Here is a 24,354-nt window from a genome sequence, read left to right on the forward strand (position 1 = left end):
AAAGTCAGAATTGAGGCATACTGCTTGGAACTGGAATTGCTTCCTTTAGCCGTGAAGAGAAAACAACGTTTCTTTATATTTATTACGGGCCTGTGTAGGCTGGACAGTGTGCTGGGCACTAGGTCAGGAGGCCTACCCTCCAAGACCTTTAAATCTGTGAAGGGAAAAATCACGACAGAAAAAAAAAAAAATGTATGGCCAACGACCAGGTCTTTATCTCAGACAAAGCACAACAATCACTAACGTGAAAGTTTTTCACAGTATTCACACACAGATAATACTGTACATCATGGGTTATGACAAAACAGCTCTCAAACTGATAAAGGTGTGTGAGGCTGATCATCAAGACAGACTGACCTATATTCCCAAGAGGACTGGTCACTAGAGTCTGAGGAAAGGGAACACTCTGCCCCCAGAAGTGATGTTCTCACCACACCTCTCAGTTCTCAAGTAGCTGCCACAGAAAGCTTATCTTTTCCTTAGCAATAACTCCAAAAACATTCCAGTCAGTACACATGATTCTCTTCAATAGACACAGAGTAATGTGTTACATGGACATGCCACAGTCCATTGAAACAGTTCCCACTGGTGAGCGTGTGGCTTCCCTCCAGAACTCTGCCACCACAAGTCAATATATCAACTCTTCCATGAGTGAAATCCACCGTTAGCCTTTATTTACCAGGACGACTAAAAACAAGGCATTGCCACAAACAAAGTGGCCAATTAAAAAATGAGACATGTTGAAGTCAACAGTTTCTTAAAATCTGGAGAGGACCTTTCCCTGTGTTAGGTAGGAGGGCCTGTGTCTGCTTGGGCAGGCATAGGAAAACAGCAGAGCCGTCCTGTGGGAGTCTGCATATGGGACGACCTGTTATCATTCTACATCATCTAATTCATATATTTGGATAGTGGATAGTATCACAGTTCCTTGGGGCATGCGAATAGCACCAAAGCACTAAGGGGGGAAAAAAAAGGCAAAAACTTTTTGCTTTGCATTCTTTCAAATTATTGCTGGTTGTACAACTGAACCCTCACAAAACTGTAATAAACTCATGAAACAAAGGGATCAAAATTCAGATTCGGCAAACATTTCTATTCCTATGAGAAACTAGTATTACATAGGTCATGCAATCCTCATAATAAGGAATAAGCATTAACATCCTATTTGGACAGGTCCCATAGGCTGTGAGCAAATTTCAGAATCAAAATCCACACCTAAGTTTCTTGCCATTTGTCTTTTTTGTTTCCTCTTTCTTTCTTTCTTTCTTTCTCTCTCTCTTTCTTTTTTTTTTTTTTTTTTAAGATTTCATTTATTTATTTGACAGAGATCACAAATAGGCAGAGAGGCAGGCAAGGGTGGGGGGAAGCAGGCTCCCCACCGAGCAGAAAGCCTGATGTGGGGCTTGATTCCAGGACCCTGAGATCATGACCTGAGCCGAAGGCAGAGGCTTTAACTCACTGAGCCACCCAGGTGCCCCATTTTTTTTTTTTTTTTTTAAGATTTCACTTATTTATTTGAAAGGGAGAGCATGAGCAGGAGGAGTGGCAGAGGAAGAGGGAGGAGACTCCTCACTGAGCAGGGAGCCCAGTGTGGGGCTCAATCCCAGGACCTCAACACCCAAGCTGAAGGCAGACACCCTACCAACTGAGCCACCCAGGTGTCCCTCTTGCCATTTCTAAAATACCATTCTGTCAACCATCTGATGGCTCCTGATTCTTTGCCATGATCCTAGACTGGCACCTCAGGATGTTAAAGGGGAGGCCTTCCTGAGCAGCAGCAATTAGACTCTAGAAAGAAGAAAGGAGTCTGAAGCGAAGTCCTAAGTTCAGTGTGGGTTTGGGTTTGAACGTATGTGTACATGTCTGTGAGATATGGAATATGGAAAAATGTTATCACACTTCATTTTATTTCATCGGAAAAAGTTTAAAATAAATACCTTGCTTTTATGGAACTGGAAATACAATCACATTTGTTGTTTAAAAAAAGAGAGAAAGCAAATATGCATATATGCTTTAAATATATTCATTATATTTTGGCAGTAATTCTGAGTAAAACCAGAATGAAAAGAGAAAACACGAGAGGATGATGACAAGTGATAAAATGGTACTAAAAAGGTTTTTATTAAAAAATTACCAGGAGACGATGCAGAAAGTGTGGTTCCTCCTCCTGACAGCTGCTTCTGCTACTTCTAGTTTGTGGGCAGTTTTAAATGATAGTATTTTATTTTGAAAAGTGGCTTTAACATGCACAGATGCCAAAGAAATAGGTGTTGTGTAATATGACATTTAAAAAGCCCTCCATCAGCTCAGTCTCAGCTCCGTACCACACAGGGCCTGGATATCCCTCCATGGTTTCTTCTATTCATTTCCAGGAGAAGCTGTCTAGACAGGACGGCAGAGAGACGTGAGCTGGGAATGGGAGGTCCTGGGTTCCTCTCCCTCCTCGACTGGTCATCAGCCTTGTCACCTTCACTCCTCTAAGCTTCCTCATTTATAAAAGTGGGGCTGACAGCCCTCGTTGTGAGGCTCAGTCAAAATAAACAAGTGAGATGATAATTTTTAAAAATGCGAGGTGAGCTGTGAAATGTGTAAGCCTAATGATTCAAAGACCTGTACCCCTGGGGCAAATAATACATTATATGTTAATAAAAATAATTTAAAACAAATGTAAGGTCTATGTCTAAGTGGAAGTGCATACAGATTGGCTCAGAGAGTTAGATACTGCTGCTTGGCTGTTTTAGGTGATCTCAGTAGCTACACAGATAAGGGTTTGAGGGCCCTAAATTTAGGAGAAATATCCCTCTGACTAAAATAAAAGTGAGGGTGAACAAGAAAGGACTTACTAAAACTCTGGGGATGCCTGGGTGGCTCAGTTGGTTAAGCCACTGCCTTCGGCTTGGGTCGTGATCCCAGGGTCCTGGGATTGAGTCCCACATCGGGCTCCTTGCTCAGCGGGGAGCCTGCTTCTCTCTCTGCCTCTGCCTGCTTGTGTTCTCTCTCTCTCTCTCTCTGACAAATAAATAAATAAAATCTTTTTTAAAATAAATAAATAAATAAATAAATGAAGCTCTGAACACCATCTGATACACTGGCAGGAGAGAAGGGACATCTAATTAGGTCACCCCGTTCTATAAAATCAATAGAGTAGATAGTAGACAGCTGAAGAGAAGCCCAAGAAAGGCAAAGCAGCTTAAGTAAGGCCGTTCTTTAATGGTAGGCAAAGTTTCTAATGAGAACCTAAGTCCTTCTGAAAATGTCCTAGTTTAATATTTTATTTTTATTTGACATAGAGAGAGCACAAGGGGGAGTGGCAAGCAGAGGAAGAAGCAGGCTGGGGAGCCTGTTGTGGGGCTGGATCTCAAGAACCTGGGTTATGACTTGAACAGAAGGCTGCTTAACTGACTGAGTCACCCACATGTCCCAAGCACCTCTATGCTGCTAATTACTTCAACCTCACCGTAAGAAAACAAAGTAGGTATCACCAGACTCATCGTTATCCTCATCAGAAGTACTGACTGAACTTGAGAAAGATGAAGTGACTCAGCTAAAAACTCACAAAGATGATCATATCTAGAATTAAGGTTTTCTGATTTCCAAACAGTGGCTCTTCCCATAAATAGCAGTGACTACCCTGTCATTCAGAATACTGATCTCACTGTTGTCCCATGTCAGGAAACCTAAGTATACTCAAGAAGACATTTTCTCTCTTTCTTAATCTACCACTTAGGTATAGCTCTCCAGGCTTTTTTCTATGACACAATTTAGTTCTCTGAGGAAAGGGCTTGGATGGTTCAGAATCATGTTCAAACTGGAAGAAACCTTAAGAACGTTAAGATTTCTGTATTTCTGTATGAGGAGCTGATGAGACCAATTTCATGTTCCACCTGCAGCACGCTCCACCACTATGATCCTTAAACCATGTTAGAGGGAAAATGCTCCATCATCTAGTGGCCTCATTGTGCCCATTAGCCCTTCAGGTGTGCTTATTCCTAACGCAGTGGAGCTTGGCCCGGGTGTGCAAACAAGAAAGTGTTGGCCTGGAAGATCAGGGACCGTGAACACCCAGTGGGTCATCCCTATGCTAAAGCGCACCATGAGCCATTTATAAAATGGCGCTTCTAGCAGATCTTCAGCATGCTACTACTGAGACTGATCAACCAATATTTACTTAAGGTCTAGGGACTCTACGTTTACTCACCTTTAGTGTCTGTCTCCAGGATTATTACAAAAGACCCTCAAGACTGGGACATAATTGGTAAATAACACATGGGAGGAAGATCAGATTTTAAGCTTTTACTTAGACTTTATGTTTGAAGTATGAACCATGACAGAACCGCTTCTCAAACCATGAAAGAAAAGCCCCAAAATAAAAATTTTGATCCCTTTTGAACATCCTGATGTGGAAGGGTAGAAAAAGAACACAATCTAGTGCGGGAAGGGAGAATCCGAAATAGGTCCAACAGCACAGAAGCCTCTGTCCCTTCAGGGATGTCACTTCAACTCCACATTCTTAGCTTTCCTCACTAGGAAAATGGGAATTATAAAACTTGTCCTACCTAGCTCACAAAGAAGCGAAGACAGAATGAGGGCACACGTGTGAAACTACGTTGGGATGTAGTGCGTAAATGCAGATTGTTTTATAAACGATGTAGAGCTGGATTAAAGCTACAGTGAACTAGACACTGTAACATAAAAAGTAAAACACTTTCCAGAGAAATCTATTTGCCAACGGGGGTGGGAAGATCTGCTAAAATAATTCTAAAGCTATTTATCAGTAAGATGATAGTATCTGGAAGCACTTCTATAATCCATGCAAAGAGTAAGTTGTTTGAAAAACATGTGTACCATTTTGCCACTTTGGTGTTGGGCATCCTTTGTTCAAGTAGTTAAAACCAGTCTTGTAAGTCTCCTCCCTCATATGTGAACTTTATTTATAATACATTAGAAAACAAACTTTGAAATAAAATAAACATTCTTGTACCTTTTTAATTTTTGAAAATATTTCCATGTACTCTTGGAAAAGTTATATATGCAAAGTTCATTTTTTCCCCCATTTTTAACCAGAATCTCTTTGGACTAATTGAAATTTTAGAGCTTTCTTTGAGGAAAAAAATTCTAAAGGTAGCAAATATATAAGTATCAATAAGTTACAATTTGTGCTATAAAACCTACAAGTATAAATGAATTTAGCCATTCTATAATAAATGAGATTTTAATTTCCTATCACTCCATGTTTGCAATTTAATTTTTTTAACCACACATTAATATGACATTTACTTCTTCAAAGTAATGAGATAGTAACTATGCTAAACTCTTAGAAATGCAAGCCTGTATCCTATGCCCATGATACTTTTTGTTAGAATAATGCTTTATAGTTTTCCAAAAACTTTCAGGTAGAGGACTCCCCCCCACCCCAACTGCACAAAGCAGGGGAGAACAGATCTGCTGAAATTGCCAGAATATAGGGCTTTGGTTCCAAGATTGGGGTTTTTCCCATTCAATGGCACTTTTTCTCTCTCAGGTTCTGTGTTAAATATTTAAAAATAAAATGTCCATGGAGGACAGTGGAAAACATTCCACCATTCAAAATGGATCTGTAAGCTTTGACAGAGGAGAAGCCGCTGGGAGGGGTAGTGAAGACCACCCCCCGCCCCTCGGATTCAGGGGTCAAGTTGAAGGGCACACAGGGACCCGGGGCTCTTACCGTCCAGGTGGCCGACTTGGCGGTGCTGGACTGCTGGAAGGACACATCGAAGCTGTGCGGACCCGGGTAGTCGGTGTTGGAGGGGATGGCGGGGGATGGAGAGAGGGCGTCGAAGGTGGAGCTGGGCTGCGCGTAGGGCGACGGCGCCGTGACGCTGTTCTGCGCGTGGTCTGTGTTGTAGGGGCTGGTGGACGAGGAGCCGTTCTGGATCTGCTGGTCCATGCTGTTCAGGAGCCCCAGGTTCGTGTACTGTGGCTGCAGGACACCCAGAGACCCCAGTGTTAGCTATGTTGGTGGCAGATCATTGCTCTGAGAAGGCATCATTTGCTGCCTGCATTCTACAGAAATTGAAATTCACATTCAGAAATGAAACTTCACATTCCGGGTAAAATGACTAATTTGTGATACACAGAAAGAGCAAGGGAAGTCTAAGGCCTGCGTGTGTTTTGTAATGACCCACAGAGATCACAAAGCTTCACGTGCAGCTTTTGGAGACTGTGGTCTCCTGAAGAGAAACAGATAGTAGAATATACGCAATGATTTTGTGGTAGTACTGTCTAGTGACAGACAGTGACTGTGTGTGTAGTGAGGAGAGCGTAGGGTATAGACTTGAAATCACATTATACACTTGAAACTAATGTAACATTGTGTGTCAACTATATTTAAAAAAAAAAAAAAGTAGAATATGTGCTCATTAACAAACTGGACAAAAATGTCCAGAGCTCAGTAGTTATAGAGAAGTTCTTTAAAATAAATAAAAACCACCTACTATTTCTTTTTTATCCCCTCCCGCCATAGTATTCAGAATAAGAAAGAACACTGGGTAGAAATGTTTTAAAGAGGACTTAAGCATAGAGTTGTTGTATATGGGGCAAAATCAGAGGTCCTCCAAACTTCCCTGTAATCTTATTGTCTAAATTCTGTCCCAGGGTACCAGGAATGCCACCCCCCACTGCCCTCTGCCCCGGGCCCTGAGGACTTAGTTCAGCAAGACTGGAGAAGCATGGGTAGTAAGGTTAGGGAGAGCCACCTAGATATTTTTAAAGAAAACATGCTAGTATATCATCCAAGCATAACCTAATTTTTTATCTGTTCTTTCGTTTTCTTTGTAGCCATTTCTTCTTTGCCAGAGTAGAACATGTGTAAGAGGAACATCATCTAGTTATGATTAACATTCTATATTTGATATAATTTAGAAGTACATTAGTTCATATAGCTCCTCTCCCAGATACTTGTAGGTCTTCTGGGCCAACAGGCACGGAATAGGAGGCACTTGATAGGATGTACATGGAAAGAAGGAATTGACTTGTCATTTAATCTGGGAAAAAAATGCATTACTATCATAGAGTGGGAGAGATCTTCTCAAGCATCAGCTAGTAAGCACAGAGTGGGAATTCTGAAACCAAATCTTCTGACTCTGAGTCCAGGCCCTGCCCAGCACCATCACACCTGAGACAATTCAAGTCCTTCCTAAACTAGAGTCAAAACGGGCACATTTCAGAAGGGGCAAGCACCGGATGGTATAGTTTTTTGTGTGTGAAAACTTCTGACTCATATTGATCTCGTTCTTTCTTCAAGTTCGTGAAGGGGAAAACAAAGCAAAAACAGGAGAGAAAAGTAGTCTCTTTGGTACATATTTTATAAAGGAAAGGAGGACTCTGGCTCTTCCGTTGAAGGATAACTGAGAGTCCTTGACCAAGTAAAACTGCGGGGAAGAACAGACTCACAAAGAAAGAGAAGCTGGACGAAAATTGTCATTAAACTGGATTATTTAACTAAAATTTAGGTTTTTCACACGGGGGGGGGGGGAAGAAAGTACGAATTCGGCCATTCCATTCAGTCCAGAGAGCATCTGTCTAAATGCTAAAGGCCGCATGTCCATTCCAGTACATTTATACATTCGCATTCCACGGCCGGATGCCACGTCCCCATTTGCTCTTTAAATCACTATTAATCTCTTTACACTTCTCCCCATGCTGACAAGAGCAGCTGTTTGTCTTGCCTTCTCTCCCCTCTGACTTCTCCAGCTCCCATTCCTTCCTGTCCTCCAGCTTCAGCTTCCCCTCCTGACAGGTGAGGCAAAACTGCAGGTGAGTCAGTGGAGAGAATAAAACCTGAGGCGCTGGTGAGTGTCCACACCCCTGCCCCCCGCCCCTGAATTCAGCTCCTCAGGAGGTACGCAGGCCTGCAGCAGCAGCCTAGGAATGGGATTGAAAAGATATTATTTGTGTTCAAGTTAAGGGTCAGCATGCAAAGCACTCCTGAAGGTCCTGAAGGAATCAGATAATGCTCCTGGAGGCACGTGCTTCCCTACAGCGGTACAATTAGGGAAGCAGCCGGCCCTGACAAAAAGGACAAAGGAACCGGCTGAGCACTTTCTCACAGGCAGTAAAATGCCTGTGGAGTCACCCCTTTCCTCCTCCTTCCAGCTACAGAGAATGGAACTTGGGCTAATTGTGGGCTTGGATGAGAACAAAGAAACTTCGTCCTTTGATTTTTTTTTTTTAAATATATGTAAAGAGAAACGTTTTGGGACCAGCGTTAAAAGCCAGTGAGCAAACACTCAGTGCTTCTCGGAAGGACTTAAAAGACATGGAGAATGCATTTACCCCAGAGGCACAAAGGAGACCCCTGGAATAGCAGGAGGACTGAAGGTATTGGGTGGTACTAAAGAAACAAGAGACTGTATTCCCAGGCATGAAGAGCACTGTAGGTGCTGATGGCTAAGCTTTTAAAGGGCAGCATTTTTAATTCTATACAATTCAGGGGAAATATTTTACTTAATAACAGAATGTGGTTCCAATGCTAATGCGTCAACTTATGCATCATAAAGCTGGAATTTTCAGATGTAGACAAAGAGCGGCTTACTATCCAAGATAAAAATGGGAAAACACATTTCAATTCAAACTTTCCTAATTTTACTTTAAGGAGCCATAAGTAAGTCAAGTAGTGTACTCAATTGTCTTCTAAAAAATTAAAACCCTAAAACCAACACTATTACTCTTTAATTTAGCTAGAACAAACAACAACAACCCACCAAAGTTAAGAATTGCATGATTGGAAATCTACTTGGATACTTTGCAGAGCTTTGTTAAAAATCAGTGTCATAAACCTGCCATAGGAAGCAGTACTTTTGAAGTTAATTTAAAAAGCATTCATTGAACAACAACAATTTCTTATTTGACGGGAGAAGGGACATGTTGACAGAGGAGGATTGGAGGCTGAAGGCAGATCAGCGGAGCCAAAAGGAACATGAGCAGTGCAGACAGGACCAGCAAAATCATTTGTGTGACCCTTTGCAAAATGAAAACGCAGGACCTCTCTGTCCTAGTTTATGGTTCAAACAGGTGATAGCAGAGCATGAAACAAATACAGGGCCCCTTGTTACTGTTCTCTTTTGTATTTATGGATGAAGCTAGCTCTGAACCATGTCAATGAGGATAATATTCATCCCTCATGTTCCACCATCCCTATGTTCCACCAAAGTGAACATAGTGGGGGAAAGGGAGCAATGTCTGTGCCTCTTCTTTATTATAATCCCATAAGCACAGAGGGGAGAAACTTCTGTTTTGCTGGGATGCTAATGTAATGCCTATTTACAAAGACCAGTAGAAGAGCCGCAGAAATTAAAACCTGACACTTCAATGTCAGTCCAAAAAACTGCCCTCAGAAGAATTCTCTGGCATTGCCTATGTCCCATATATTTTTTATGTAAGAAAAACTATTAGAATTTGAAAGAAAACAAAACAAAAATAAAAGTAGATTGTCCCTTTCTAACCACAAGGTACCTTGATCTTGAAAAAAAAACTTAGCATACCCTACAGATACTCAATGAGTGAATGAATGAATGAATGAATGAATGAAAAATGTTATAGATCTACCCCATCCTGTCTAAAAGAAGAGACAGTCATCTTTCCACAAAACCTGAATGGCAAAATGAATACAATTTACCTGATAAAGTAAAACAACTGATTTCTTCTGAATTCAAACAGGTGCTTCATTTCCTATCAAATAGGTTTGAAATAGAAGATTCACCACTTGGACCCTAGGTTTTTTACCAACTTCTGTAACTGGAATATATCCAGGTTCATCACAGACTAGCTGATCTGACCACAGAAAGGATGAAACACACAAATTGCTCCCTGAGACTTCTACTCCAGGTACTCACAGAACATTCTGGGGGCGTTCTGAAACGTGGAGCTGTTATGAGAAGTGTAGGGACACCCAGGGGCTGAGTCTCAAACTGCTTGCTTTCACCATTAGGAAAGAGTAAGTGTAGGTAAGAACTAGTCCCAAATATAGAGAAGAGCATTTTCCTGTTTTTCTCCTCTCTTAAGCCCTTTGCTTAAGGGCTTTGCTATTCTCATAGCCATCTACAGGCTCTCATTTATTTCTTCAGTTTGGATGCATAGAATTAAAATATGGAAGACTGCATTTTTTTCTTGAGTGGTCACTGCTGTTGGAGTGTCCTCTAAATAGAACCCTTTTAGCTACATCTATTTCTCCTTCCTGGATTACACTGATAAGTGATCTTAAAATCTGCATATAACGTGAACCTAAATTTTCTTCTCCTCTTCTCAGAAATAATGTGTCAGTATATATTACTGTAAACAAAACTCAGTATTGAATACCTGGGTTCACCTTTCACGTTGACAGCGCAATGACTTTCTTATAAAAGAATTTAACCTCAGAAAGGACCCCCATCAAGGCATTTGACCAGTACAACGGAAAGAAGGACTTAGACATCATTTGTGTTTCTGTAAATCTTTGTCCTCCAATTCATCTGTATAAAAGATATTGTGTAAGTTCTACTTACCAGAGATTACTATTTGTAATAGCTAAATGATGAAAACATGGCAATGAAGGCCAACAGTCTATGGCAAGAAATTAATAAAAAAATGAGAGCCAAATCAGGGGAAGGAGAGGTTCTTGCTGGCTGCAAGATACAGAATCGAAACTTATTTGCTTCCATTTCAATGTCCTCTTGTCACAGGAAACAATCACTTACCTAAATTTTATTTGGAAGAAATTATATTTATAATCTCTCTGAGATTAATCTCTCTGATTCACTCTGAGACAAAACTGGGAAATTAAATATTCTTCGGCACTTACATTCCTGAATGGATCCTCACATGGCAAAAGAACTCTGAACTTAGACTGGATGATGTGGAGTCTGAGCCCCAGGACTGTCACTAATGTACTGAAAAACCTTGTATAAGGTACATGTACTGCCTGGACCTTTGTTTTCTATAAGGAGATTGATTCTGATGATCAAATATTAAAAGTTCATCCAATCTAACATTCTGGTAGATGACCACACTCATCCAAAAAGCTATTTAAAGTGCCATGAGGTTACTTAAAAAAAAGAGAGAGAGAGAAAGAGAGAGAGACAAGAGAGATAATCTGCTAATCTGTTTTTTACGTATACAGATTAGCAGACCAAACCTAGAAATCGAAAATGATTCAGGCAGCATGGACATGCTTTCCTCAGCTGGGAGAACCTCTCACCTCAGGCTTCTTGAAGGAGCTTTCAAGAACATTCTAAAGCCCCTCCTGGGAAAAGAAAATAATTTTCCTCATGACCCTGGACTGACAAAGCATTCATTCGAATATGCTCTAGCAGACAGTGCTGCATTTTCATCCCCCAAATATCAGCAGAAGAGTGACTTTTCAACAAGCACTGCCTTAGGGAAAAATACTTGTCATGTTTTAGTTTTCTATCACCTGCCTCACCTGAAGGAATGATGGCTTGTTTTATGCTAGAACTGCACACAACTGAGGTAAAGTGCTCCATTTGTGAGCCAAGAAGATACTTGTGTTATAAAGTCAAGTTTAAGTACCATCTTTCAACCTTAAGAATTTATTCAGCATCACATTTTTCTCCAGACCAGATTTTGTTAATTGTAAAGTATTTCCCTTCTTTTATCTTCCAAATGATCCCCCAAAGTGGACATTTGGAGGTAAAATACACTCCTACCTTAATAACCATAAATAACATGTAAGAATAAAGCACCTAAGCACATAGGACTTCTGACAGCCGGCAGAGAGTTTACTAGAAGGTTTTATGTTCTGACACAAAGTGCTGAGATTCCTCAGAGGTCTGAGAACCCGTAACTTGGGAAAGAGCTCCTGAGAAGCCCCAACTAATGCCAGACAACCGCAGGTGAGACGAACAAATACAAAAAGGGCTGATCAGGTGGGCAACAATGTCCACAAATACTAGACCACAGCATTTGAAAATTGAAGAAAGGAAATGGGTTGAAAACTAAAATAGACCTACTTTACACTGTGTAGAGCTCAGCTAGGGAAAACTAAACTTTACGTTCTGATGACAGTCAGTACTCCCTTTTAGTAATGACATACGAACAAAATCATAATCATGAGCATCTACTTTCTGCGAGAAGCTTTGGTCACCATCACGGTGCTTCCAAGGAAGTGCATGGGCTGAGCAGAAAGCAGAAAGGTGTAATTTTAATATTCAATAATTCTAGATACAAATATGAAGGGAAAATATGCCGTTTCAATTTTTTTCAAAGTTAGAACAAAAATACGTTTGAGGACATTTTTTCAAATATTTTATTTATTTATTTGACAGACAGAGATCACAAGCAGGCAGAGAGGCAGGCAGAGAGAGAGGGGGAAGCAGGCTCCCTGCTGAGCAGAGAGCCTGATGCGGGGCTTGATTCCAGGACCCTGAGACCATGACCTGAGCCAAAGGCAGAGGTTTTAACCCACTAAGCCACCCAGGTGCCCCTGAGGACATTTTCAATTTGTTAACAACCACTCTTTCAATAGCTTTATTTAGCAGAAATAGTAATGCGAAAAGAAGATAGTACACAGTAATGAAAATTTTCAGTGAAGATTAACCCACCCTTATGGAGAATATACCATGGTGACTTTAGAGGTTCATCAATAAATGTCTCATTGGTTTTTAAAGTGAGATTAAAATACTTAACAATAATATATATATATATATGTGTGTGTGTGTGTGTGTGTATACACACATATGTATATGTGTGTGTATGTATAAATATATATATGTCAGACCATATTTTACACACACACATCTTATATTATATATATGATATAATATATCTATCTAGATCATGTCAGAAATTAGGACTTAAATCAATGGGGCAACTGAATGCAATGAACCCTGAATCACAGGAGACAGCTTTGTTTACCATGACCTGAAACTGAAGACACAGCAATTACAATAGTGACCATCAAGATAAAAAAAAAAAGAAAATCAGAAACATATGAAACATCCATATCTCATCCTATCTCTATAAAACATCATTAGGTATTATTACTACTACTACTACCACTATTTCTGCTACGACGAATAATCTTTTTGAGTCCTTCACTGTGTCTTTCCTAGTCTTCAGGTTCCACTTATTCATTTAATCCTCATGAGCTAGGTGGCATTATTATCCCATGTTTTATACATATTTTATAGATGAGGAAACTGAAGCTCTTCAAGATTAAGGAACTTGCCCAAGGTAGTAAGTGACAGAGCCCAAAAGAAAAACCAGTCAATCTGGCTCAAGAACCTGCGTTCTTACAGTATCTTCCATTCTGACTGCATGCAAATTTGAGTCACTCAAATTTCTGCCTTCAATTTTCAGCTAAAAATGACATATATCTTAAAAAAAAAAAAAAAAAAACTCAACAACCAGTTTTCCATATTAAAGACAGGTTATAAAACTAACCATTCTTATAACTGTAATTGCAAAGATGAGAGACCCAACTTCTTGGAACTGCCACCGGAAACTCAGTGCAGATGAGATCATGTCCCTCTGAAGCTTGAAGCCCTTGAGCAGGTCCCTACTTTCTTAGAATAAAAATCCCAAATCTTTAAAGTGGTCAGTGCCACACTATTTGAAACTCTCTTTTTTACTCACTAAAGAACCAGTAAATAGGCACTCTTCCAGTTTTTCGAAGGCAGGCTCCTTTGGTGCACAGCATTCACAAAGGCAGCCTGAATCCTAGCTCCCCTTGTAAAGGTTAGCTCAATGTCATCCTCCAGGAGGAGTCCTCTGCCCAGGTGGGTGGGTGTTCTCCTTTGTTTCACACAGTGATACTGCTCAAAGTTTCCCTTGGCATCACATAATTATAACTGACATGAATTATCTGTACAAATATATATTTTTAAATATTGGTCTTTTCTGCATGACCATAGACCTATGAGAGATTCTTTCTGGTTTAATTAGTACTGAGTCTCATGTCTGGAACAGAGTCTAAGGCAAAGTAGCTGCTTGGGAAATATTTATTGAAAGAATAAGTGCAAATCATTTCAAAATATGGGGCACCTGGGTGGCTCAGGGGGTTAAAGCCTCTGCCTTCTGTTCAGGTCATGATCTCAGGGTCCTGGGATTGAGCCCAGCATTGGGCTCTCTGCTCAGCAGGGAGCCTGCTTCCCCACACCCCCTGCCTCTCTGCCTACTTGTGATTTCTGTCTGTCAAATAAATAAATAAAATCCTTAAAAAATCACTTCAAAATGAAAATCATTTTCAGAAGATATCTATTTTTATTCTATCACAACTAAGTGTTGATTCTCAAGCTGAAGGAAGTCTGCCTTCAAGTCCAATTGATGTCTATCCATACTATTGCCAAATGAAAGTTAGGGTGCATCCCCAAATAATCTCTCTGACCTTTACTCTGTGCTTTGCTTTGTTTTGGTAGGTGAGAACTGTGCTTTTAGCTTCAGCTTTTATGGGAACTAGTAGCAGAATAGCCAGTCTTGTCACTCACAAGGCAATGAGTAATACTTGGTAGCTCACACCTAGCTAGGAAGTTTATTAATGAGCTTCTACTTCCTTAAAACAAACACATACACGTTTTTGTGCCAAGGCAGTATTTTTTACCTAATGGCCTAGAGTTTGTTTCTAATGCATCTAGGTTAGTAGTAAGAATCCAAATCTTTGTGGTCATATAATTATTCACTTCCTAGGGATGGTATTTGTGGCCAAATGCAGATTTTTTTTTTTTTTTTTTTTTTAAAGAAACTACTCAGAAACAAGTGTAGAGGGAGACGTTAGTTTCTGGTGGATAGGCCACAAAATTTGTCCCTCCCTCTCTAATTTCCATGATTTTCTACCCAGTTAGTTAGAAGTCAGTTTAGAATAATGTCTTAATTAAGGGCTTACAATGTATGTTTTGAAGAACTCAGATTGCACTTTATCAGACTTACAAACCATTTCTTGCAAATGGTCTAAATTCATGACTTCATTTCACAGACTTTATAATACACACACAGAGGTTGAAACACCAGCCTTGATTTGCAAATAGAAAAGTAAAGCATGAAACAAGGAGCATACTACTTTTACTATTCTATATGTATTCAAATGAGAAACACTGTTTCATGAATTCTAATTTGCTTTTGCTTGTCAAGTTCTTTGCTGATTGCTACATTTTCCATTGTATCTGAGATTAAAGTTTTCAGTGATTTACTATGCTTTGTAATTAGACATGGTGACTTATGTAACATTGGAGTGTTCCTTTAAGCTGTCACTTTTCACTGCAAAACCAAACTGAAGTTTCCAGCTATGCAGAAGATATGTCTTACTTTGAAAATTTCAGACAGCCATCTATTCATTTCACTCTATTTATCCCATTATGAAAGTAACAATCAATCAGTTTAATAATTACAACAGCTCCTTGGTGTCTGACTTGAACACGAAAAAACAAACAAAAAACTAGGACACCATGTTTAAGACCAAAATGACTTAAAGATTTCTCAGACATCCTTTAATAATAGTAACACCATAGAAAATGAAATAGGTAAGTGTTTGCAAATCTTCAGACTTATCCACCCAGAGCAAACCACCCAAGTCTCTGGTGATGATCAAGAGACATGCAGAGGACAAAATGAATCAGTGTGGAAGCAAATAGATGCTTTTAAGAAGTGACTGCAAAGCCAGATAAAAAGTCTAATCTGGGTGGGTTTTTTTGTTTTGTTTTGTTTTGTTTTTAATCAAACACATTCTCTGTCTCCTTGGTAATCAATTAAATGAAAGCAGCATACACTTTACACTGTTTACCTCTGTTAGAGTACCAGTCAGCTCTTACTCAGGAAACTTCCCTGTCCTTTAAAAACTTTCTTGCCACTTGAAGTATAATGGGAATAAATATCAAGGCTCATTAAAAAAAAAAAAAAAAAAAAAAAAAAAAGGAGAGAGAGACTGAGAAAGACTTATAAGATGTCAAGGAAAACCATGCCATTCTCCACATACAGGCAGAGACAAGGCTTGTACAATATACACAATCACTTTGCTTTTTGCACAGGTCAGATACAAAGAGTCATTTCTGTAAAAGTACATACAATATGCCATGCTTTTATCTGAAGATGCCCCTTCATGGAACAGCAACAGACACATGACTTCATCACTTCCAGGGACACCATTTGGTAGTCCTGGAGAGGATGCAGAGATAAATACCACACACCCCCCGCCCACCAAGGGTCTTCAGCCTAGAACTAGGGAAAAGGGATCTAATCCACTGGGAGAAAAATGAGGGATAAAGCAAGAAGTGCAAAAGAGTTCAGAAGAAGGAGGGGTTATTCTGAAGGTGTGTGTGTGTGTGGTGGGGAGAACGGAGACATTTTTTAAGAGTGAAGTAGTCTCCCACAGGGCCTTAAAAACTGGAAACAATTTGACCTGAAGATAAATATCTGGAGGGTTGGCATTGAAGGATAGAAAGAAGCCAGGAAAAGTCCCTTCTCTGGAAACTTACTGTTGTGATTTTCAGCCTTTCAAGCACTTTGGGACTGGCTTATTAAAATCATTTCCCACCCTAAGGCTTATTATGGGCTTTGGACTTCACCCAGTGTCACCATTTCTCTCTGTGTCTGTTTGTGGAGTCCTCAAGCTTCGTCTGGTGACAGTCTCAAACAGTCTATTTAAAAGTACTCAAGCCATTCCCAAAACATCTGATGTTGCCAGTTGAGAGGGTAATGGTTTTCCTTTTAATTCTGATTCCATCAATGGAGTGACACTAATCCAGACTGATTTGAGTAAACAGGGCATATTCTCCATTGTCTCTGTGATCTGAGAAAGAATAAACTTGAGAAAGCTCACTGCCTAGATTGGAAACGGCCCCTTTGGGTGTTTTTGCGCAGGCTTGAAAGGAAAAAGAAAACGCCTGTACAGAGTTCTTTCCAAGGCAAGTTCTTTCCAAGGCAGAGTTTGGGGGTGGTAATTCTCATCAGGGTATTATACTAAACTGCACCTATTAGTGGCTTTAGCACCAATAAGAAAGTAGAACTATTTCTTTTGTAGTGTTTCCAGAAGAGCTGACGAGAGTGTTTCATAAATTTCCGCCTCTGGCAACACACCACAGCTTGACTCAAAATTCCCTCTTTCAGCTTTTATAGGAAATCTTTTTTTTTTTTTTTTTTAAACCATTGAAGAAACACAGACAAGATGCAACTCAGATCACAGGTTCTCTTTTTGTTTTTGTTTCTTGTTTTTGTTTTTGTTTTTTTTTAATATATTTTATTTATTTATTTGATCAAGAGCTAAAGCAGGCAGAGAGAGAGGAGAAAGCAGGCTCCCTGCTAAGCAGAGCGCCCAATGCGGAGCTCGATCCCAGGACCCTGAAATCATGACCTGAGCAGGAGGCAGAGGCTTTAACCCACTGAGCCACCCAGGTGCCCCCGGATCACAGGTTTGCATGAGATATCAATTTACACTCTTCCTGCATCCACTAACATTCCAAAAATGTTTTATTGTTGCCAGATATTCCCTCACCTAGAACCAACGTGTGCTTTACCTTAGCACCAGTTACTGAATTAAACTGACAGGTAAATACTGCCTGGTGAAGCCGTCTTGCCTTCTACACGACAGCCTGATTTTACTTTGTCTTTGGAAAACAAACTTAGGCAGGGTGTATCGACTTAGTCATTATCAAATAAGAAATAAATTTAGAAATGAGAACTTCCCAAGAATTATTTTTCAGAAATAGGATAGGTGTGCTATATTATCAGACCAAGTCAGATGGGAAAATACAAAGTACTGTTTCCAAAAAGACTTTACAGGCATTTCATTTAACTACTTAGTTTTGCAAAGGAGGTTGCAAGCAATGTGGTAGTTTCTGGAACGTCACTGTTTTCCCGAATGTCTGCACAACGTCGAAAGCAGGACAATCCCTTTTCAATGTTGGAAATTTTCAAAATCCACTTGATGTTAGTGGAGGGTTAGGTTTGTAAGGAGGAGACAGGAATGAGATACAAGCTTGGACTTCCCCCTATTTAACAGAAAGGCCAATTTTTCCTGCCTGCCTCTTGACATTTAAATCAAGTCACTGAATTACCTCCCCCAAGAACCTACCCTTCCTTACCTACCCCTCTATTATCTCCTTCATTGCTCACATTTTCTTCCTGGGTGAGACGGAAGTAATGGAGGAGGGTATGGAAGGGAAGGATATTAATATGGGGGGAGACAGGTCTTCCCTCCCTATCTCCATTCAAGTCTTAAATGCAGATGTGTATCCTTGTACAAAATAAATTGAAAAATTTATGGCAAAGATTTTTTTCACTTGAGATATCAAAATCTTGATTTCTTGATTGTTGTTTTTTTGCTTAATGCAGGGGGGGGGGCAGGTGTTTGCTGCTTAAATGGGACATTCATATTTAGTTCTGGTCCATTATTTCTCAATTGGAATTCTTATCTTCAACAAATATCATACTTGGTATATTCTCTCACATTTAGCTCCAGGATTACTCTTGGCATTTAGAGCAGTGACCAGAGAAACAGTTTTCTCATCCTGGTTTTAAGATGACTATTTAATAAAGCTAATCATAATTAGATTTAAAAAATCAGTCTGGATTTTTGTTCTTTGCTTCAATAACATAAACATGTGATTACTGAGTCTATATAAGGGTGAGATACCTTATCTGTCTCTGTAGAAGTCTAAGGAAAGGGAACAGGGAAACCTCAATGTCACCCAGCCCCATCATTTGGGCTAATTTTGCTCCTTCCTTGCAGGATGACACTTGTCATGCCTATGGCATATAGACAGAGTTTTGAATCTCAAATTCTGAACATTGTCCATGTTCTCAAAATATGCATAGGTTCAAGTTCTTAGTAAGATAGACATCCCCACCATATTTTGTTGCTGTTTCTGTAACAGCTTCCCATTTTAACGTACATACTAAATACAGATGTGTTTAAATCAACATTCCATTTCCAAGTAAATATTTCTTGCTCTTTCATCTGCTCCTGTGCAATTTTCCCCTGTATCTTTAGTAATTTTCTCGTCTACGCAGAATGACCTTTCTTCCCCACCTTGGCTAAAATCTGGTCCTCAGATGACGTGACATGTTACCTTCGTTATACACAGTTTGAACCCATTTCACTGTCTTTGAGTGTCTTTAGATTCTCCCACCACATTCTGTTTCCTCCTGCAGTTATTTGTAATACCTTCCGTGTGCCCTAGAGTTGTGAATTCTCAGACGTGAGTTCTGTTATGAATTCTCAGTTGTGAATTCTGCAGACCAGTGGCTGTAACTTATTCACGTCTGCTTTCCTTACAGTGCCTAGCCCTGTGACTACTTAATGAGCTCTCTCTAAATGTTGGGTTGTAAGGAAATGCTTCTTTCCTGGGGGAAATAATCTAAATGGCTTGGGGGTGGGATATCAAAACTACTGTATCTATTTACAACCAAATTTATACTACTTTTCCATTTTGGAGTGGAGGTTGGGAAAAACAATGAAATAAGGATGTCTTTATTTGTGGGGTAACCATATACTTTATCTTCTAAGTGGAACCCTTTTGAAAGTGAAAGTGGTTCTATTCATGATTACATTCAAATAGCAGGCATAAATTAGGAAAAACCAAAACCAATGGTTTCCAATTTATCCATGGAGACCATAGCTATTAAAGAAAACAACACACAAAGAATACATAAGTTATATAAGACTTTAGACACAATCTGCTGCTACCCTTCCAAAGGTTCCAGAGAAGTGGTGAATATTCCTGCAAAACAGATAGCCAATATGCAACATGGAGGAATGCATTTTTATACTGCTAGGTGGGCTGGAGCAAAGAAAGCCATTTATCCTTCCCAAATGTGCCCCAGCACAGCTCCCATTATACCACCACTCTGTTCAAAACCCTCCTATGGTTTATCACTGCCACAATATTAAATGTCACATAGCCCTCCATGGGCCACTCTGACACCTCAAACTTTATTTCCTAATTTTTTCATGCTTTTGATTCCATCTGGACTCTTTGACATTGCTGAGTATATCAGCATTCACCCCGACTCTGGGGGCTCTCCTGATGCCTGTTTCTTCACCCAAAATCCTCTTTCCCTCTCATATTTTAAGGACTTAAGAAGTTCTTCTACCTGACCTTCCAAGTGCAGCTACCTCCTACTCATACAGACAGACTTTCTTGATCCTCCTGTTCTGAGGTACTCTCTTTCTCTTTGATCCTTTATATTGTCTTGCTCACACTTCTCATGTGACAATGAGGATCTTCCCTGACTATAACTGCATGTGTCCATTTCCTCTATGAACTGTAAACTTCTTGGTGTAACAACTGTTTCTTACTCACTTCATGTCCTACGCACCATCTTTTATATAACGGATGCTCAGTAAACACTGATTTGAAAAGAGTAAGTCATTCCTCTAACCTAAGTTTCTCCCCCATTTGATACTAGTATTCATGACTATTGACAACTTTCAACTTAATGAAAAGGCACCAGTGAAAATTATAAAATGTTGAGAGAGGTAGCACATTAATAAACTCCATTTTACTATTTTCTTTTTTTTTTCATTTTACTATTTTCTTATGTCTCCCAATTGTGTTCTTAAGGGATTAAGAATTAAATTCATAGCTTCACTCTTGGATCTACTGCTCTACCTGACACTTCAATCCGTTTTCTTCCAGAACCCAAACCCATTGCTCTACTGTATGTTCTGCATTGGTAACTCAGTCCAGCAAATTGGCACTGAAAAATAATGTTCCATCAGTCATCTTTTTTTTTTTTTCATCATACATTCAAAAGAAAATTCTGAGTTCATTGGCCTTGAAAAACTTTCATCTTCAAAATAAGACATTTATGGAAATAAGTTATTTTTCACAGGGGTATCTTTTGGTATCTGTGTTCATTCTTCCTTATTTATTGGCATAAACTAATTAAAAGAATAAATTAAGTTAATCAATGGGGGGAGTTTACTTTCAAAATACTGCTATGAAGGGAGGACTTTTACTTATACTCCTCTATCCCACAGGCTCGGGGCTCACCCAAAGTAATCATATGCACCTCAGAGAAAGTTCAGGAACATCTGTGGTGTCATATTTCTCATCTGTTTGTCCCATATCCTTCCTATAAATCTAAAATCTCCTAACCTCAGACTTATACTCCCTTAATACAAAGAATAAAGAATCCAAATTCCATATACACTCCTTGTCTAAGAAAATTTTAGTAACTTTGCACTCAGAAGAAGCATGTGGAATGATGAAAAAACAACCAATATTTTTTGGTTGCCATAGCTGACTAGACATTCATTCATATTTCTTAGTGTACGCTCCATACCACCGTTGAGGATCACTGCTCTTCTAAAAAACAAAACAAACCAAACATGCTTTTTCCTTATCTAGGTAAAGGATAAGTGATTTATTATCACCACCCATTTTTCCAATAGTAGCAAAAGAAAGTATGATCTGTGATCTGAGATCTAAGATCTCTTTCTCCCAGTCCCCTCTGGGCTTGAGGGCAACCAATTGTAAAAGAAGCAATTCCGTTGGAGACTGTAGCATGGAGTGAGGTGCACAGCCTGGCTGACAGCTAAGTTAAATCGGCAGTTTCTGCTTCTTCCCTACTCTGCTTTCACGTATGGTGCTAAACATCGCAGAAGCACAACATGGGAAAGCTTGAGATAAGGCATTTATTAACTATTAAGAGAAAGATCAGTCCCATGGGAAAAATGTCTTCTTTCAGGATAGGAAAGACTGTTTCCCTTGACCATGCAGGCCTACACGTCAATTAAACGGCAAGATCCTCAACTCCAAGATCTTGTACTGCCACCTTCAAATTACTCTTCTTGCTCTCAAGTAGGTTGGCACATCGGTTCTTTACGTACACTTTTGGGGGGCATAATGGGGATTACAACAATGCTTTCCAGGATGCATCCTATCTCTCTTGATATAAAAGAGAAAAGGGTTACATTAAGTAAACGGGACTGACTTCTGCACCTATGGGCTCTCTTGACTACAGAAAGAGATCATTAACCTTGATTTGTAAAATGAGGTGTCTCAGTATATGAGCCTTGAAGGCCTGTTTAGTTCTAGAATACAGGAACCCAAGTACCTTTCCATTATCACACAGAAACCCGGATAGAGGTTTTAAATAAAAATGTCCTAAATGTCCCTCGAAGGAGGATTTGAGAGTCTCTGAGTGTCTACCTCCACCGTGTCTCCCACATGCATGAGCAAGCATAGATACACATGCACACAGAGCCCAAGTTTTTGGCAAGAAAGTTGAACTAAAGCTTCATCTGTGAAGAACTTCCCTTCTTTTGAGTCCCTCTCTCAAAGTCTGAGACTAGTCCCAGAGGCCATGTCATTCCAAGCCTGGTACACTGGAATGGTGCCTGCTTGAGGCCTCTCTCCATTGTCACCCAAGGGGGGGTTCCTTCAGCCACGCCTGGTACATTCTGCCCATGTTCTCTGCCCTTCCGGACTTCTTCCTGTTCACTAACATCTTCCCCAAATCCAGCTCTGCTTAGAGGGAAAGAATTGGAAATGTGGGGAACAGGGAGTAGAGAAGGATCAGTGTTCTTCTATCATTTTTGAGTTAACCCGAAGAAGTTACTAAAAATTATCTGAAGTCAGGGATCGGGTTATAGTTTCAAAGTCATTTTTCCTCTCACAGGGAGTTACATATTTCTTTATTCTTAATCTGTCCATTTTTTTTTGACAACTTTTGTGTAATAATAGATCACCATTTCTGTATGATGATTCCTAATGAACATTATCTCAGGAGGAATCCTAAAACGTTAACAACTTTTGCATTAAATTCCAGATTCTCCGGGCCATGCAGTCCCAGACATTTTACATAGTCAGATATAGAACGGCACTTTTACAGAGGACTAGATATTAAAGCGTTGACTCTATACAGCAAAGAGAGCCATTCTTAAGCAACAGGATGAAAATGAAGCTATAAAAATCACACATAAAACACACATTAGTGGAATGATATAAAATTCACCATGGTAATATCTAAAAAAGATGCAGGAAGGTAGAGAAATTCAGCCATATTTTTTCATAGATATCCTCCCCTACACATTAGCAGCATGCCAAGAGAAAACAGACAATTTGAGCACCTGACTATACACATTTATGTAAAGTTCTGAAAACTACAAAGCCATGGAAAGGTATCTTCTCTCATGGTAAGGGCGCTATACGCTCACATTCGACACGATTCTTCTGCCTCCATAAAAGGCAAGAATTCCTACCAGTTATCTTCTAAGCAAAACATTTATTCAGGTTTTCCCTTCATGAGAAATAACCCTTATTTTCCACTTTGCATCAACTTCCAACTTTTCTTATCGATATTTCTAAACCACCTTTCCTTTCTCCCCCTTCCTACTTAGGCATGAAGTCAGATCCCAGCCTGCTTATAAGTATAGGTGGGAAATAGCTCATGGACAAACACAAAGTCTGGTATGATATGATTGATAAACCATGTTGCTAGTGATTAAAACTGACCAACATAGGGTCACATAGAAATGAGATCATCTTTAAAGTCACCTCCATTTTTTTTTTTTTTAACCGTTTGGTAACATTTTAAGCTAACTTGCCATATTAATGCAGAACAAGAAACTCAAGTTTGTCCACTAAGTACAAGCATGCCTGCTTAAATGTTTTAAAGGAAAACAGGCACTTCCTTTTCCTTCTGTAGATAACTCGATATTTCCCCTGCTCTATTTACACAGTTCAGGTGTCTAGACAATAGCGCGGTCAATATGACAGCACGGGCCCGGCTTTGTTGCCTTTCGCAGGACTCTTCCTTTCGCCGTGTGCACCTGAGTCCCATGCACTTTGTTTTGATTTTTAAGGAGCTCAGTTTGAGCACTCCACTCTACTTTTCCAAGCATTCGCCTGCAAGCATTTTCATCCGAAACACTGAACTCACGCTCACCACCCGCACCCGCCTTCTCCCCCAACCTCGATCTGATTAGTGTCAACACAGCTGCCCTATTCTGAGGAATGTAAACTAATATTGTTGTTAGACCTCCCTCAACCTTAGGAAACTTCCTCAAAGCCTTGCAGTCTCTTCAGGAGTTTTGTTTCCGTATCCCTTTGCTCAGTGATTTAAGTCCCTGAGACAAATTTGAGGAGAGATCAGAGAGGCAAACCAATTCCTTACCTAAAATCCTATATGCTATGATACACACTGCCATGTACACATGTATAAATATTTAATAACGCATCGCCCCCAAATAACTTTGTCATTATACAGTGAAAGTCTTAAGTCAATCACCAGACAATAGGGACATTAGTAAAGTCCCCTGAGGATTTAGATGGGTCTCTGGATTGATAGAATTCAAAACGAAGATGGTTTAAAAAAAAAAAAAATCTCACCTGGATTATTTTGAAAAAGCTTCATTTGCTTTTAGGATGAAGTCTGGAGATAGAA

The 24,354-nt window shown here is 39.8% G+C and overlaps 1 protein-coding gene across 4 annotated transcripts in view; it reads right to left on the reverse strand.

Moving 5' to 3' along the window:
- TP63 (tumor protein p63) overlaps positions 1-24,354 on the reverse strand; it is a 219,960-nt gene that overhangs the window by 73,032 nt on the left and 122,574 nt on the right. For all 4 annotated transcript variants that reach the window (XM_059388024.1, XM_059388023.1, XM_059388025.1 and 1 more), the window contains exon 4: positions 5,705-5,959. In XM_059388024.1, coding sequence (XP_059244007.1) covers positions 5,705-5,959 — 255 coding nt within the window. The remainder of the gene's footprint in view (positions 1-5,704; positions 5,960-24,354) is intronic.

Source organism: Mustela nigripes, chromosome 2, assembly GCF_022355385.1.
Source record: "Mustela nigripes isolate SB6536 chromosome 2, MUSNIG.SB6536, whole genome shotgun sequence".
Lineage (NCBI taxonomy): Eukaryota > Metazoa > Chordata > Mammalia > Carnivora > Mustelidae > Mustela > Mustela nigripes.